Source organism: Canis aureus, chromosome 23, assembly GCF_053574225.1.
Source record: "Canis aureus isolate CA01 chromosome 23, VMU_Caureus_v.1.0, whole genome shotgun sequence".
Lineage (NCBI taxonomy): Eukaryota > Metazoa > Chordata > Mammalia > Carnivora > Canidae > Canis > Canis aureus.
The window spans coordinates 27,941,883-27,957,477 of record NC_135633.1 but is presented as its reverse complement, the minus strand read 5'-3'; the positions used below and the strand labels follow the sequence as shown (position 1 = coordinate 27,957,477).

The window sequence follows — 15,595 nt, the reverse complement described above, 5'->3', positions numbered from 1 at the left end:
ACAAACTTTTTTATAGTTTTTCAAATCAGGATCCAAATAAATTCATACACTTAAATTTGTTGTATCTTTTAATCTACTACAGGTTTCCCTTCTATTGCTCTTCTTCTTTCTCTTCTCTTTTTCTTCCTCCCCCTCCTCTTCTTCTTCACATTATTTGTGGAAGCAAATGGACCATGTATCCTACAGTTTCCCACATTCTGGATTTTGCTCTTTACATCCCCATGTTACTTAGTGAGAAGATTTTACTATTTGTTCAAGTTTTTTTTTTTTTAAGATTTTATTTATTTATTCATGAGAGACACACAGAGAGAGATACAGAGAAACAGGCAGAGGGAGAAGTAGGCTCCATGCAGGGATCCCGAAGTGGGACTTGATCCTGGAACTCCAGGACCACGCCGTGGGCGGAAGGCAGACTCTAAACCGCTGAGCCACCCAGGGATCCCCTGTTAAGTTCTTCTTAAGTTACATTTCTATTCATACTTTTTATTTATCCTCGAGTAAGCTGTGACAGGTTGCATTTTCCAGGAAGTTGACTATTTTATACTTTTCAAAAGCATGACATATTCTATACTTATGGGGTTTTTATATCTTTATCATATCTATAGTTGTATTCCTAACATTTATGCCTTTTCTTTTTCTCTGACCAGTCTTGCCAGAGATTTGTCTACGATATAAATCTCGTATTAGTTCCATGAATTAGATTTTCAGTTTATTAATCCTCTTCACTGTTTGTTTTCTAGTCCATTAATTTCTGTTATCTTTATACTTTCCTATCTTCTTCTTCCTTTGGGTTTAATCTGCTATTACTATTCTATCTTCAGTTGGCCACTTAACTCAATAATTTTCAGTCTTGGGACGCCTGGGTAGCAGAGTCGACTGAACTTCTGACTTGGTTTTGGCTCACGTTGTGATCTCAGGGTCATGAGATCGAGCCCTGCGTCGGGCTCTGTGCTCAGTGCAGAGTCTGCTTGAGACTTTCCCTCCCTTTCCCTTGGCCTCTCACTCAAATAAATAATTAAATCTTTAAAAAATATATTTTTCAGTCTTTTTTCAATTCAAATACCTTACAGATTCTAGGACACACATTTCTTCATATTAACATCTCTGAAATTGGGATGTTTCTTACAATGGAAGTCTTATCATCACTGTCAGCCAGGGAGTAGTGATGATGTCACTGTCATTGCTTATTTATGTATAAATAAAGACAATTAAAGAATAAGCTTGCCAAAAAAATGTAGTGATTTGTTGGTTATTCCTGGTGGCATGACTGAACTGTAACCTCTCACTATTAGCCAACAAGCCTATTATAGACCATCTGAGGAAGAACTAAGAGTCTCATCTGAAAACCTTTTGTTGAAGCCATTTGGCATGCTCAAGAAAGCATTAGCATCAAAATTTGATGGATGCCAGCAATGTCAAAGAAAATGGTAGAGATAGCTACAGGAAACTCTTCTAAGAAACACTGTATCACAAATGTTCTCTATGACACAGTAGGTAATACTATGTAGAAAGACTCAAATCTCCATGATTCAGTCAAAACCTAATTTAGAAGAATCATGAAAAACAGGAATATTCTACAAATTATTACTTCACTTCCTTTTATAAATATATGCTCAACTGATAAGCTAAATCTATATCTAAATAAACTCATAAGAGCTCTTTCAGGGGATCCCTGGATGGCTCAGCGGTTTGGTGCCTGCCTTTGGCCCAGGGCGTGGTCCCGGAGACAGGGGATCGAGTCCGGCATCGGGCTCCCCGCGTGGAGCCTGCTTCTCCCTCTGCCTGTGTCTCTGCCTCTCTCTCTCTCTCTCTCTGTGTGTGTGTGTGTGTGTGTCCCATGAATAAATAATATTTTTTTAAAAAAAGAGTTTAAAAAAAAGACTTATGTAAAAAAAAAAAAAAAAAAAAAAGCTCTTTCAGTAAGTATAAAGTTAAAAAGTCTAAGTAAGGGGCTCCTGGGCGGCTCAGTCAATTAATGCATCTGCTTTCCGCTCAGGTCATAAATAAAGAAATAATCTTAAAAAAAAAAAAAAAGTCTGTATATCTTACAAATGATGGCATCTTAACATTCAATGAAATTTAATATAGGCACTTAAATTTTCCTTAGTTTTGCTTTAGTTGTATTCCACAGATTTTGAGAGTTAGTTCCACTGTTACTAAACTCTAAATATATTCCAATTTCCATGATTTTGTTCTTTACCATACATTATCTGGAAGTTTGTTTTCGCATTTTTAATTTCCAAACATGGACTGGCAGGGGGATTGGCTATATTTATCATTAATTTCTAATTTTAGTGTATTGGGGTCAGATAACATGGTTTAAATAGCAATCTTTGGTATTTGTCGAAACTTTCTTTGTGCCTAATTATGTGCATGTTCTACATTTGTTTAAAAGGAATGTATATTCTCTAACTTGGGAAATATATGGAGATATATATATATATATATATATATATATATATATATATAGCAGATCAAGTTATGCACTGTATTTCTTTTAGTGGTAACCTTTAAATTTTTAATATGCATCTGACGAGAGCCTAAAGTTAATCAATATCTCTTTCTTCCTGAACTATATATAGAACCTTAGAACTCATTAATACTGATCACTTTCTCTCCCAGCTTACACTTTATCCTTGTCCAATATTTTAACTCCACTTTGGTTTTAGCCCCCACAATTAATCATAATTATTTTTGTTTTATACAGTCAATCTTGGCTTAGTTTACCTGATTTCTTTGTTCACCATGACTTCTTGTATCCTTTCTCCCCTGTTAATTTCTTTTCTTCCTGAAGTGTATTTAGTATAATACTTCTTTCAGAAATATCATGGTAAATTCTCTGTATTTTTGTTTATCTGAATATATTTTTGATTTTCCTTCACTCTTGAATGATAACTAAGCTGAGTACAAAATTCAGATCTCTCTTGTTGAAGCCAAAATTCTGGCCTCTCTTGTTGATTTCAAGATGTCTATTCTCAGCCTGTTGCTCCTTTGTCTTTGCTTTCTGGTTGCTTTTTAAAGTGCCTTTGGTATTCTACAGTTTCACTGCAATATATGGGGTTGTTTTGTTCATTTAATTCTTTCTAGGGCCTTCTAAGTCTAAAACCTAAGGATTCATGTCTTTTTACTAATTCTCAAATATTCTCATGTCATCATCTCTTTCAATTCCATGTCTCCTCATTCTATTTTTCTCCCTCTGTAATTACTATTAGATGTTGGGTATTCTTTTTTTTTTTTTTTTAAAGATTTTATTTATTCATTCATAAGAGACACAGAGAGAGAGAAGCAGAGACGCAGGCAGAGGGAAAAGCAGGCTCCATGCAAGGAGCCTGATGTGGGACTCGATCCCGGGTCTCCAGGATCACACCCTGGGCCAAAGGCAGGCGCTAAACCGCTGAGTCACTGAGGGATCCCAACCTTGGGTATTCTTAATCTTTCATTATTCTTCATCTTTCAGATTTTCCTTTATCTGTTTTGCATTCTCAGGATTCCCAGCTTACTGATTTTCTCTTCATCTGTATATGCTATTGCTTGTTTACTAAGATTTTTTTAACTTCACTGGTTATATTTTTCATTTATTATATTTTTCAAATGTACCTGTTTCATAATGTCTTACTCATTTCCTGGGATGTCAATTAATTCTTTAATGTCTCTAGTCACTTAAAATGTGCTAATTTAAATTATCCTTCAAGCTGCTATCCTACTATCCCAGTTCCCAGAGATATAATCCTCTTGCTTGTTATATCAGCTAACTCTCATTTATGTTAGAAAATGGTTTCCTCTCGTGTCACATTTAATTATAAGTTCATCTTCAGTTGGGCTTACTTCTTTTTAGAGAATCTCTTCTGGCCCGAGTTGAGAAAACCCCTTGGAGTCTTGTTTTCCCTTTCTCCAGGTGACCCAGGGGTATTGCTATTTTGGGGCCAGCTTGTACATTAATTTCTCAGTATGGTGATACTTAAATCATATAATATAAATCCAGATCCCAAATATGAGCAAAGCTTATGTCTTGTGCTTCAATTTCTCAGGAAGCTTTTTGTCCCATTTCCTCTCTGCATAGAGCCCAGGTAAATCAAGACAAGATTTCTTATTACTACCTTGTGTCAGTGGGAAGATTTTTCTCTACTCACCCTTTCACTTTGAATGCACTTAAGAATCCCAGTTTTGTGCAGAAGTCTTAGTCTTGGTTCCTTTTTCTACATGGTTAAAATTCAATCCACTAGGAACAGAAAACCAGAAATAACCCCTCACCCCACCCCTTCACCCTGCTCCAGAGCAACACAGCATGAACTCAAGGGCTTACTAAAGTTTTGGTTTTTAGTTCCATTTTTATTTCTAGGACCTGGAGATTTTTCTGTCTTTCCTGCAAGCTCAGGAATGCATTTAAAAGAATTGTTAGCTCAATATCATCTAGCTTTTCTGGGTATTTCTGGGAGAGGAGTCTTCTTCTTATCTCAGTTAGCCATCTTGCTAAAAGAGAATCTGGGCTCTCCAATCCATTTGCTACATTAACCCCATACTAGTAATTACTGTAAAATACAAAGATGGAACTCCTCTTTAAAACTCTTCACTGGATCCTTACTCCCGAGCACAGCATTTAAAGTCCACTATTACCTAGTAACTGCTTATTTCTGGAATTCCATCTCCTTCCACTCTCCCACATGTACTCCATGCTCCAACCACTCCTACTTAACAATCTCCAGAAGTCTCCTTGTTATTTCATAGTCCTGTGCTTTTAAATATACTGATTTTCCTTGTCTTTATCCTGTCCTCATCCACCTACTGAATATCAAATTCAAGTATCTTTTACTGAAGCCATTCCTGACCCATCTGAGTTTGATTCTCTTCTTTGTGAAACAGCTAACATTCACTGAGCTCTTTATATGCCATACATTCTAATAACTCATTTAGTCTTAACAATCTTATGATTTCGTTTGCTATTACTATCCCCATTTTCTAAATGAGGAAATTAAGGTACAGAGACATAAGCAATGTACCCAATGACACACAGCTATAAACAGCAGAGCTAGAATTCAAACATAGGCAATCCATTTCCAGATCCTGTTCCGTTAACTTGCTCTATTAATATATACCTTATTACCTTCTACAATTATATCTTGCATCACGGTTATAACTGCATTTATTACACATTTCAGTGGCATGTTTATATACCAATCTTCCCAATTACACTGACTTGAAGAGAAAGAATGTTTTTATTCTATTTGTAGTTCTAGTGCCTAGCACACAGAAGGGTCTCAAATAGTTACTAAATTAACACATGACTGAAGGAAACATCCCCAAAGCCACTGCTTTAGTCCAGCCCCTCTTCATCTGTCTACTCCTGAACTACCAAAATAGCACCCTAACTGGACTCCTTTCTTTGTTTCTCTTCACATCTTTCCTCCAAACTCCAACCAAACTGTCTTTCTAAAGCACATTATAATGTCATTCCACTTACTTAAAAATCTTTAAGGGCAGGGGTCCCTGGGTGGCTCAGTCAGTTAAACGTCTGACCCTTGATTTCGGCTCAGGTAATGATCTCAGCCCAGATAATGATCTCAGCCCTGTGTTGGGCTCCGCACTAGGCATGGAGCCTGCTTAAGATTCTCTGTCTCTCCCCATCCTTAAAAAAATCTTTAAGGGCTCTGCCCTATCTACAGGAAAAAAAATCTCAAATTACTTTGTCATGACATTCCATGCCCTGTGATCTGTGATCTAACTTCCACAGTACCTTCTCTTCTCCTGACCCCTCCAGTCACACATTCCATCTATATTCAACTCCTTGTCAGTCCCTCAATATGCCAAGAGGCTTCATGCTTTTGTACATGCAGGTTCTTCTGCTGTAATGGCCATCCCCTCTTCCTTCATGTGGTGAATTCCTACACCTTTCAACATACAGCTCAAATTCCTCAGCTTTCCTCCAGATTCTCACTTATCCCATTCCTATACTCTTCTGTTGGCATTATGCATTTAGCCCACTTACCACTTTGTAATGTTATTTGGTAAGGCGTTTGTCCAACCACACTGTGGAATCCCAAAGAATGGGGACCATGTCTTATTCATCTTTTTTATTGTATTATCTTACAGAGTATGTGCTCCCAAAATGCTCATTGAATTAGTGGGATAATATTTGACAAACACGTCCTATATCCTACACTCCAAAAAACCTCATATAAATGAATTCAAGGGTAAGCAACTCATCCAGATTAACTGCAAATTAGGCAGGAGTAGAAATATGAATGAACAAAAACACCTCCTGAATTCCTGCTGCTCGATCCTGAATTCTATAGAATAGAGATATTCCTTCAATGGCAATTAATATTTAGTTGGTGAGGTAATCTCATTCTGAGTTGTTTCCTGCATTCGTATAACACATAAAGACATGTTCAAATTCTGGAATATGTGTCATTAAGGATTAAAAAGTTGAGTCATTTTATACATTTTAAAACAAATCCTTACAGCTAAGGGAAATTCTTGTCCTTTTACACTACAATCACATGATTTCATTATTCATTAGTTCTAAATGCAATTTAGGCTGCACACATAGCAAACATTGTCTGCCAACTGAGTAATAAACCAGAACTACTTGTTTGTCACAGAAAGAGGAAATTTTTTAAATGTATAAAGTTAACCCTAAGTGAACAAGGAGGTTGGGTAGGATTAAAGTGAAGAGATAAATAAGGTACTATTCAATGTTTGAAATGCACTTTTAACACGAAAAACATTTTTTTTAAGTTCTAACTGCCAATTTAAAACATTCATTGGCCTTTGTCTAGCTTTTCTCTTTAATAATTACCCATAGTAGATGAAAAAGAACTAAAAAGGTCTTGGTTTCAAGTTCAAAGGCAGTGTAATTTAGAATGATCACTTCTGATTTAAAATCAAAAGACTAAATGAATTCTTAAAATTCATTAATTATTACCAAAGAGACTTAAGTATTGCTGTTGTATATACAGTTGACCACTGAACAATACAGGGGTAATGGGTGCTGACCCCTGGCACAGTCAAAAATCCAGAGTAAATTTTGACTTCCCCAAAACTTTATAGCCCATTGTTGACCAGATGCCTTACTAATAACATAAACTGCTGATTAACATATACTTTGTATGTTACATGCATTACATACTATATTCTTACAATAAAACTAGAGAAAAGAAAATGTTAGGAAAATCCTAAGAAAGAGAAAATACATTTTATAGCACTGTAATGTATTCATTGAAAAAAAACCCATGTACAGATGGACCCACAGAGTTCAAATTCTTGTTGTTCAAGGGTCAACTGTAGTTGCAAAGGTACCTATGCATGCCTGTGTGCTACATTTTTTTTAAAATCAGTGGACCTAGAGGAGCCCCAGTGGCTTAGCGGTTTAGCGCCGCCTTCAGCCCAGGGCGTGATCCTGGAGACCCAGGCAGGATAGAGTCCCACCTCAGGCTCCCTGCATGGAGCCTGCTTCTCCCTCTGCCTGTGTCTCTGCCTCTCTCTCTCTCTCAATCTCTCTCTCCCCTTCTCTAAGAAATAAATAAAATCTTTAAAAAATAAATAAATAAAATCAGTGGACCAAGACTGTCTCTAAATTTAGAATATAAGCTTCAAGAGGAAGAAATCTTTGAATACTTCATTCACTAATGTCTCCCAAGGACTTAGAATAATGCCTGGCACAGCACCGGCATTCATTATATACTTGTGAATATTCCTCAAAGCAGTCCAAATACTGTATCAGTATATGCAATGAGCTATATAGATCCTCAAGGAACATAAAGTTGCAGTAGCCTTCGCACAATGTTGCACAAATCAATTGATACTATATCCATAAGCAAACTGACAATGCATATAATAAAACAAAACATTTTACACAGGAGTCCTTAAGGTTCTGAACTTTAAAGCTTGCCAAGAAGCTAGCAAAAAAACCAAAAATGTCACCAACACAACCAAAATTTTCAACAAGCATAAACTCTTGCACTTATTTCATAGACAATTCCATTCCAAGAGAGCCATGGGGCTTCAACAACAACAACAAAAGTTTAAGAATTTCTCTTAAACACCAATCATTTACTACAAAATTTAATTTCCAGTATCATAAAGCAGGCCTGACCTTTCTTTCATCAACTGGCCTAACTATGCCAAAAGAATATTGCTAAACAATATACTTGTGAATATACCTAAAGCTGCTAATTCCGTTGCTGTTTCCCACTCAAAAATACAATGTAAATATTTATGAAACTGGTATCTTTTACTTTTTCCCTATGAAAAGCCATCATCAGCATTTAACTGAGAATTAGGGTATGTTTTACCCCTTCTTTATGGGTTACTCTTTCAGTCCTTGTTTATCTGCTACTAACTCATTATGACCATTAGCTGATAACTGTCTACTCTCTTTTAGTCCTCAGTCCTCCCTTCTGTAGAATGAGGGACCTGGGTTAAAACAATGGTTCCTAGCTTTCTTTCTGCCACACTTTGAGAATTGGTAAAAGCTACAGGTGACCTCTCCATAACAATGCACATACACGTGTATATAACAGTTTTATGAATAGCTATTTATAATAGCAAAAGATTGCAAACAACCTAAATGTCCACCAACAGATGATTAAGTAAATTGTTAAAGCCATTCAATGAAATTCCTGGCAGCTGTAAGTAGAATGAAGGAACTTTCTATATAATGATATGACAAGATTTCCACAATGTATTTTGATATGAAAAAAGCAAGTTGCAGAACAGTGTATACAATATACAACCTTTCGTGTAAAAAAGATCAAAAACTAAAATAAATGTATATGAATTTTTATGTGTAAGCATAAGGAAACCGGAAGAACAAATGAGAATTTTGGTGTTAGTGGTAAATGACTAAAAGGTAGGAGGAACCTTTCCATTGCATACTTCCTTATATTCTTGTATGATGTGAATGCACTGTGTATTAAAATTTTAAATTAAAAAATTGTGTATTACTTCAAGGAGTCCAAACAACCCACTGAAACTAGAATTCCCAAACGCTGCTCAGGAATATTCTTCTATAATGATTTGACTTATAAGCCTGTAATCATATATACTCAATGATCCAACAAGAACATTTAAGGAAAAATATTTTTCATCACAGTCCTCATAAATACATAAAATAATTGGTGGATATTCAGTGATTCAATAGATCCTAATTAGGAATCTCATTTTATATAATTTTCCTTAATTACTGATACACTTTATGACAAATTTGTTCAAGGGAAAAAGTTTGTACAAATTATCGAGCCACACTCCCTCACATGGATCAAATTTCAGACTATTTCACAAAGGAGTCCAGACATTAGAAATAAGAATAGAAATTTCTATCCTATTTGACCATATAATAGTACTCGTAGGGAAACCAGTGAAATACTTTTTTTTTTAAATCATAATCTCAGAATTTGAGGCAAATTAAATAGCATGAGATCCTCACACATCACCCACAAATTAGATGATATCTGAGGAGGCCTTCTTGCCTGATTTGAGCAAGAATCAGATAGAACCGGGTTTTCATCCTCAGGCAAGTTACTTAACCTCTCTGGGCCTCAGTTTCATCTGTAAAATGGAAATAAAAGTACCTATCTGATGTGAAGCTCACAAGAAATAATAAGAAATAGAGAAATAAGATGTAGAAATAAAAATAATAATAATAAAGTACCCTAGGGCAGTGGAAGGTGTCTGCTTGAACCAAAACAGACTTGCATTTTGGAACCTGCAGTTTCTAGAGACTACATTTCCATACACAAGCAACGCCTTCTTTTCCCTACTGAAAATAACACACTGCAGAATTCCCAACACAAGAGGCGCAAATATCTGGCCTTTCCTAATAATGCCTCCTGAAAATCTCCTCTTAAGTGAGCATTTCTTATCAAAGAGCTCTAGACGTTGTGCTGATTGGAAGGGTCTCAGAAGAGTCCTAAGTGATAACAGTTTTGTTTTGTGATGTTTACTGGACACTTTCTATGTCAAGCTCAGCACCAAAGAGTGACAGGCTATGGAAGGTAAAAAAAAAAAAAAAAGAAAAAAGAAAGGCAAAGAGGTTGAAAGCAACAGTCCTGCAACAGACTTTTAACTGCCAGGATGATAGTCGGAAACCCACACTGCCGTGGAGCTTAGAAGCAGCCCCTGCCAACCAATCTCCATTTACGAAACTTTTAAACCCCATCCAAGTTTTGTTTTGTTTTGTTGGTCTCCAGCACTACTGGAGCTTATAAGATTCTGGAATCATTATATATAAATAACCCTGATTTATTGCTTCCACACTCACTATGTGCCAAGCTCCGTGCACAGGCATGCATTTTTCAAGACTTTGTGCGAACTGCACATGGGAGTTCATTCTCCCAACGCACTCCGCACGAAGTCTGAAAAGCTCCCTCCACATCCTCAAACGCAACCCGCCCCCCCCCCCGGATACTCCAGGCCCCTCAAGATCCGCGCACTCGGGCCCAGCAGCCCCCTCTCGACACGGCTGGACCCCGAGCTCTGCTACACGCAGCACCAAGCCCAACACTCCCCTGACCCCGCAGCGCCCCTGCAGAGTTCGGAGCCCTGCTTCCCCGCACCGCGGCGACCCGGCCCCAACTGGTGGCGAGAATGCTCGGCTGCCCTCCAAACTTCTCACTTCCGCACGGCGCGGGACCCCCTCGCTGCCCCTCCAAATCCGTGCTGCCCGCACTTCATTCCGAAGTTCAAAACCCAGAACCAGCTGCACCCGGACAGAGCCCAGCCCTAACCGCACGAGAAGTCGGCTCGGCCGCTCGAGGGCGGCCTGGGACCGTCCAACCCCCTACCCAGGCCGGGCCGGGCGCGCTCGGCCTCGCCCCGGACCCCAGAGGGAGGACGGGAGGCTCCACCTGGCTCGGCGGCCGGGGCGCGCGGCTCCTGCTCCGGCCTGGGCCCCGCGGCGGCCGCGCCCCCGTCCCGGCGCGGGCGGCAGCGCTCCGGGTGGCCGCGGCGGGCGCGCTCGCCCTGCACCTCCGCGTCGGCCTGGCCGTCGTCGCGGGCCCGACGGCGGGCCCAAGCCGGGCCGCGGGCTCGGCAGCGCGGGCAACCGGGGCCCGCGGCGTCGGCGGCGCGCTGGGCGCAGCCTCGGCACAGCGAGTGGCCGCACGGCAGGGCCGCCGCTTCCCCCGGGGTCTCCAGGCACCCGGCGCAGCCCGACTCCTCCGGCCGCGGCGGCGGCGGCGGCGGCGGCGGCTGCAGCGGCGGCGGCGGCGGCAACACCAGCAGTGCGGGGCCAGAGGCTGCGCCCGGGGCCCCAGTCTTGGCTGCCGCCATCTCGTCACAGCGGCCCCGTCGGCCCCGCCGACTGAGAGCTGCCGCTGCCGCCGCGGAAGAGGCCCGAGTACTCGGACCTGCCGCCGCCATCTTGTTTCCCGTTTGAAGGGAGAGTCCGTTGCGAGGGAGAAGAGTAGAGGGCGGGGCTGCGCGCGGCGGGCGGGGCTATCTACATATTTATGAGGGGGCGGGGCTCCAGGGAGCCCGGAGAAGGTTCTCCCGGGGCCTGATTGGCGGAGAGCGGGACTTCATTAATATTTATTAGTTACTTTCTATGCCGTCTTCAGCCTCGCCCTCCAGTCTTTGCAATTTCCTCTTATTGAACCAGATGAAGTTGAGGACTGAGGGATTTGGAAATTCTGAGTGATATTAAACTTTATGAAGTAATTACACGTATTTATCCTGCAATACCCAGATAACTAAGGCTAAAGTGAGCGGGGTTCTGTGAATTATCCAGAACCTTCCCTCGGTGCTTCATCCTAAGGGTAGCTGTTGTGACCAGCTCCTGCGACCAGCAGCTAACTACCAAAAATAACAGCTTCTTGTCAGTCCTCCTCTCCATCCATATCTTCCCAGAACTTCCTTCTCTTGGCTGGCAAAACCATACTTTCCAGGGTTTTTTTCTCAACCTCTTAGCTCTGTCTCAGGCTGTTTTGAACTCTCCACCTTGTTTGGGGCTTAAATGTGGACATTCCTTTAGGCTCTGGCCTCTGTCCTCTTCTCTCTTTGGGTGCCTCACCCTCACCTCACACTTTCTTCCAGCTTAAACTCTCAAATTGATATCCACAGCCCAGACCTCCTGAGTCTAGCCCTGCATGTTCAACTGCCTGCTGGAAACATTATCTTGGATGTCTCCGTTCCTCGTGCACAAAACTAAAATCACTGTCTTACAAAACAGCTGATTTCTTATTCCCCTTATCCTATTAAAGGTACTATCCTCCGAGGACCTCAAGCTCTAAACCGAGTGGTCTTTACTTTTCCCTCATCCCCAGATATGTCAGTTTCTTAGTCCTGCCAGTTCTCCCACCAAAATTGACTGTTTTCCTATCTTCTCTTCTTCCTCTCAGTCCCATTGCCCAAATCATGTCTCATTATCTCTCACCTAGATTACTACAGTAGCTCCTCTAGGTTGCCCTCCTGCCCACAGCCTCTCTTCCTCCAATCCATCCTCTACAGCTCTTAGAGCTGCTTCCTAAAGGACAGCTCTGGCCATGTCATCCCTGCTGGGGCTAGTCACCAATTGAGGTGCTCAGACTGATGGCAGCCCCCTTTCTGGATGCAGAGGGTATATGATTTTAAAAAATGGCTCCCCTCTGATAGATGGTTCTACTATAGCAATAATCCCACCCTTTGCTTTCTTTGCAATAAGGTAGATACAGACCAGGAGGAATTAAACAAATGGCATTTCCTGTTGGGAATCTTTATAGAAAAGCATAAATTTTAGAGGAGAACAAAATCAAAAAAGCAATGTAATGTCACAGAAGGCACCAGAGGCCCTGGGTTTCCATGAGATTGCCCAGAAACAGTGTATGAACTAGTGGTAAGCCAGAGTGATTGGTGTAAGTCAGAGAGCAGGAAAAGGAAAGTAGATTCCCAAGATGAGAACCAGATGGCTAAAGAACAGTCAAGAATGGAAGAAGAGTCTTTGAGTAATTGAAACAAGACCTTGTGTGTACAGAGGCCCAGTCAGAATCCTAGCAAACATAGAAGTATGGCTTCAGCTGGACTGTCCTTTATCGAGGGATCCTCCTCATTTCACTCTCCAGTCGAGATTCTTTTTTTTTTTTTAAGATTTTATTTATTCATGAGAGGCACACACAGAGAGAGAGAGAGAGAGAGGCAGAGACACAGGTAGAGGGAGAAGCAGGCTCCATGCAGGGAGCCTGACATGGGACTCGATCCCGGGTCTCCAGGATCAGGCCCTGGGCTGAAGGCGGCGCTAAAACCGCTGAGCCTCCTGGGGCTGCCCACCAGTCAAGATTCTTGAGGATACTTTGCCCAGATTCTGACAGGGAGGCCTGTGGCCCAGAGATCAAGTGAATTACAATAAAAAATGGGCCCTTGGGGGAGCGTAGGTGGCTCAGTCAGTTAAGCAGCCAACTCTTGATTTCGGCTTGGGTCATAATCTTGGGGTCCTGGTATCAAGCCCTACATCAGGCTCCACACTCATTGGAAAATCTGCTTCAGGATTCTTTCTCTCCCTCTGCCCCTCCTCGGGCTTGCTCAAGCACACTCTCTTTCTCTCTCAAATAAATAAATATATCTTTTTAAAAAAGAAAGAAAGAAATGGGGCCCTTGGTCTGGGCTCACTTCTGACAGTTTGGGGTTCTTAATCTGAAGCCTGTTTAGTGTTGGAAGAGTTGAACCATAGACATGCAACATGCTCTCTTGGAAACAAAGACAAGAAATTATCTTTTGCAGAGGGAAGAAAAAACAAGAGGTCTGAATAGCACAAGACCAAAAGCCAGGCGATCTGGGATTGGTCCTGGTCCCTTTACCCCTCTCATTAACTCATTGTGTGATTTCAAGCTGATAACTTCTCTGTAAACCTCAGTCTCCTCATTAAAAAAAAAAAAAAAAAAAATTATTTATTTGACAGAGAGAAAGAGAGAAAGCACAAGCAGGGGAGCAATAGAGGGAGGGAGGGAAGCAGACTCCCCACTGAGCAGGGAGCCTGACATGGGGCCCCATCCCAGGACCCTGGGGTCATGACCTGAGCCAAAGGCAGACACTTAAACAACTGAGCCATTCAGGCACCCTCAGTCTCATTTTTAAAACAAGGGTATTGGAATTCAGCAGTTCTCAACCTGGTATGCACCTCAGAAAGGTCCACACACATGCAGCAACAACAGCAACAAAATCCCACCTCAGATCCACTGAACCCCCAAATTGAAGGTAGAATACCAACATGTGTATTTTCTTTATGCCACAGAAATTCTTATAAATCCTCCCAGATAAGACCACTACGATAGATAAATTCAGAGCTCTCTTTTAGCTCTAACATTCTAGAAGTCTGACTCCCAATTTCTCCCAGTCTCTTCTTTCCTCTATGCCGTTGCCAGAGTAATCTTACTAAAGCAGTAGCAGAGACAGAAGGCAAGGCAAACCTAAGAAATCTGGAGAGTTATTCACTGTGTGGGAAAATGAGGGCGATGAGGATGATTCTAACGTGTCAAGTCTAGGAGCCTGAGATTATGATCACAATTGACAACTGACAAAAACAGAATACATGAAAAGGAAAAGAAAAGATGAGGGCATGGTAGACATTTTGTTTTATTTCATTTGCCATCAGCATATCCAGTCCTTCTTACTCAGGGAAGTGCCCCCATGCTATGCAGTATTTGCAGTATTGCGAAGGCTAGGGAAGCTGAAGCAAGGCTATAATTCTCCCTGCCCCCCGAGTGGCTAGATGACATATGACCCAGGCTTGGCCACCTGGCCACACCTCTCTGAACTTTGAATCTTCAGGGAATGACATGAGACATACTGACAAGTTTAGAACTATTCAGAGCAACAGAAACAGGAGGTGTCCACCCACAGTGGGTCCCTGATAGTGGTTGGGAGGATGGGGTCCCAATCATAGTGATGGTGGCCATTCCAGATTCTTCTTTAGGCACAAACTTGGTTGCCTGCTGCCTGGCCTTCCTAGGTTACAACCCATTTTCCACACCCGACTCTCCAGCCTTCCTGTCAACTTGGTATCCTTCCAGTAAATTCTTTTTTCCTTAAATTTCTCACCATTTCTATTGTTTGCATCAAAGTTTCTTTTTTTTTTTTTTTTTTTTTTTTGCATCAAAGTTTTCTGATGGAGATATTGGTTTGTTGTTTTTGGTTTTGGTTTTGGGTTTTTGTTTTGTTTTGTTTTGTTTTGTTTAATCATGAGAAACACAGAGAGAAAGGAAGAGAAATAGGCAAAGGGAGAAGCAGGCTCCGATGTGAGACTGATCCCAGGATCCTGGGACCATGATCCAAGCCAAAGGCAGATGCCCAACCACTGAGCCACCCAAGCGCCCCTGGTTTGTTGTTTCTGAAGTGTCACCTGAAAATGGTTGACAAGGGTGCTTTGAAAGTTACAAAACTATCTACAGTTAGTGCCATAGCCTAGAGTAGAATGAGCCAGGGTTGCGTGTGTTTATGTTTCTAAGCCCCAACCTGTACCACAGACCACCAAGAGAAGAGGGACTCACAGATTCACTTTAATGCAGTCCTCAAAGATGCCAGTTGGAACAAATAGCAGTGCAGCCTACATACCAGTGCTTCCTCTCCAGCTGCTTTTGCTGTGCCACTCCTACCATATTTCCTGGGGATTGCAATTGCTGCTCAGATT

The 15,595-nt window shown here is 41.4% G+C and overlaps 1 protein-coding gene across 1 annotated transcript in view; it reads right to left on the bottom strand.

Moving 5' to 3' along the window:
• Positions 1-11,383, bottom strand: part of RNF169 (ring finger protein 169) — an 80,807-nt gene extending 69,424 nt beyond the window's left edge. The window contains exon 1 of the mRNA XM_077867042.1: positions 10,845-11,383. Within this exon, the coding sequence (XP_077723168.1) occupies positions 10,845-11,358 (514 nt within the window). The 5' untranslated portion in view covers positions 11,359-11,383. The remainder of the gene's footprint in view (positions 1-10,844) is intronic.
• Positions 11,384-15,595: the final 4,212 nt, after the last annotated feature.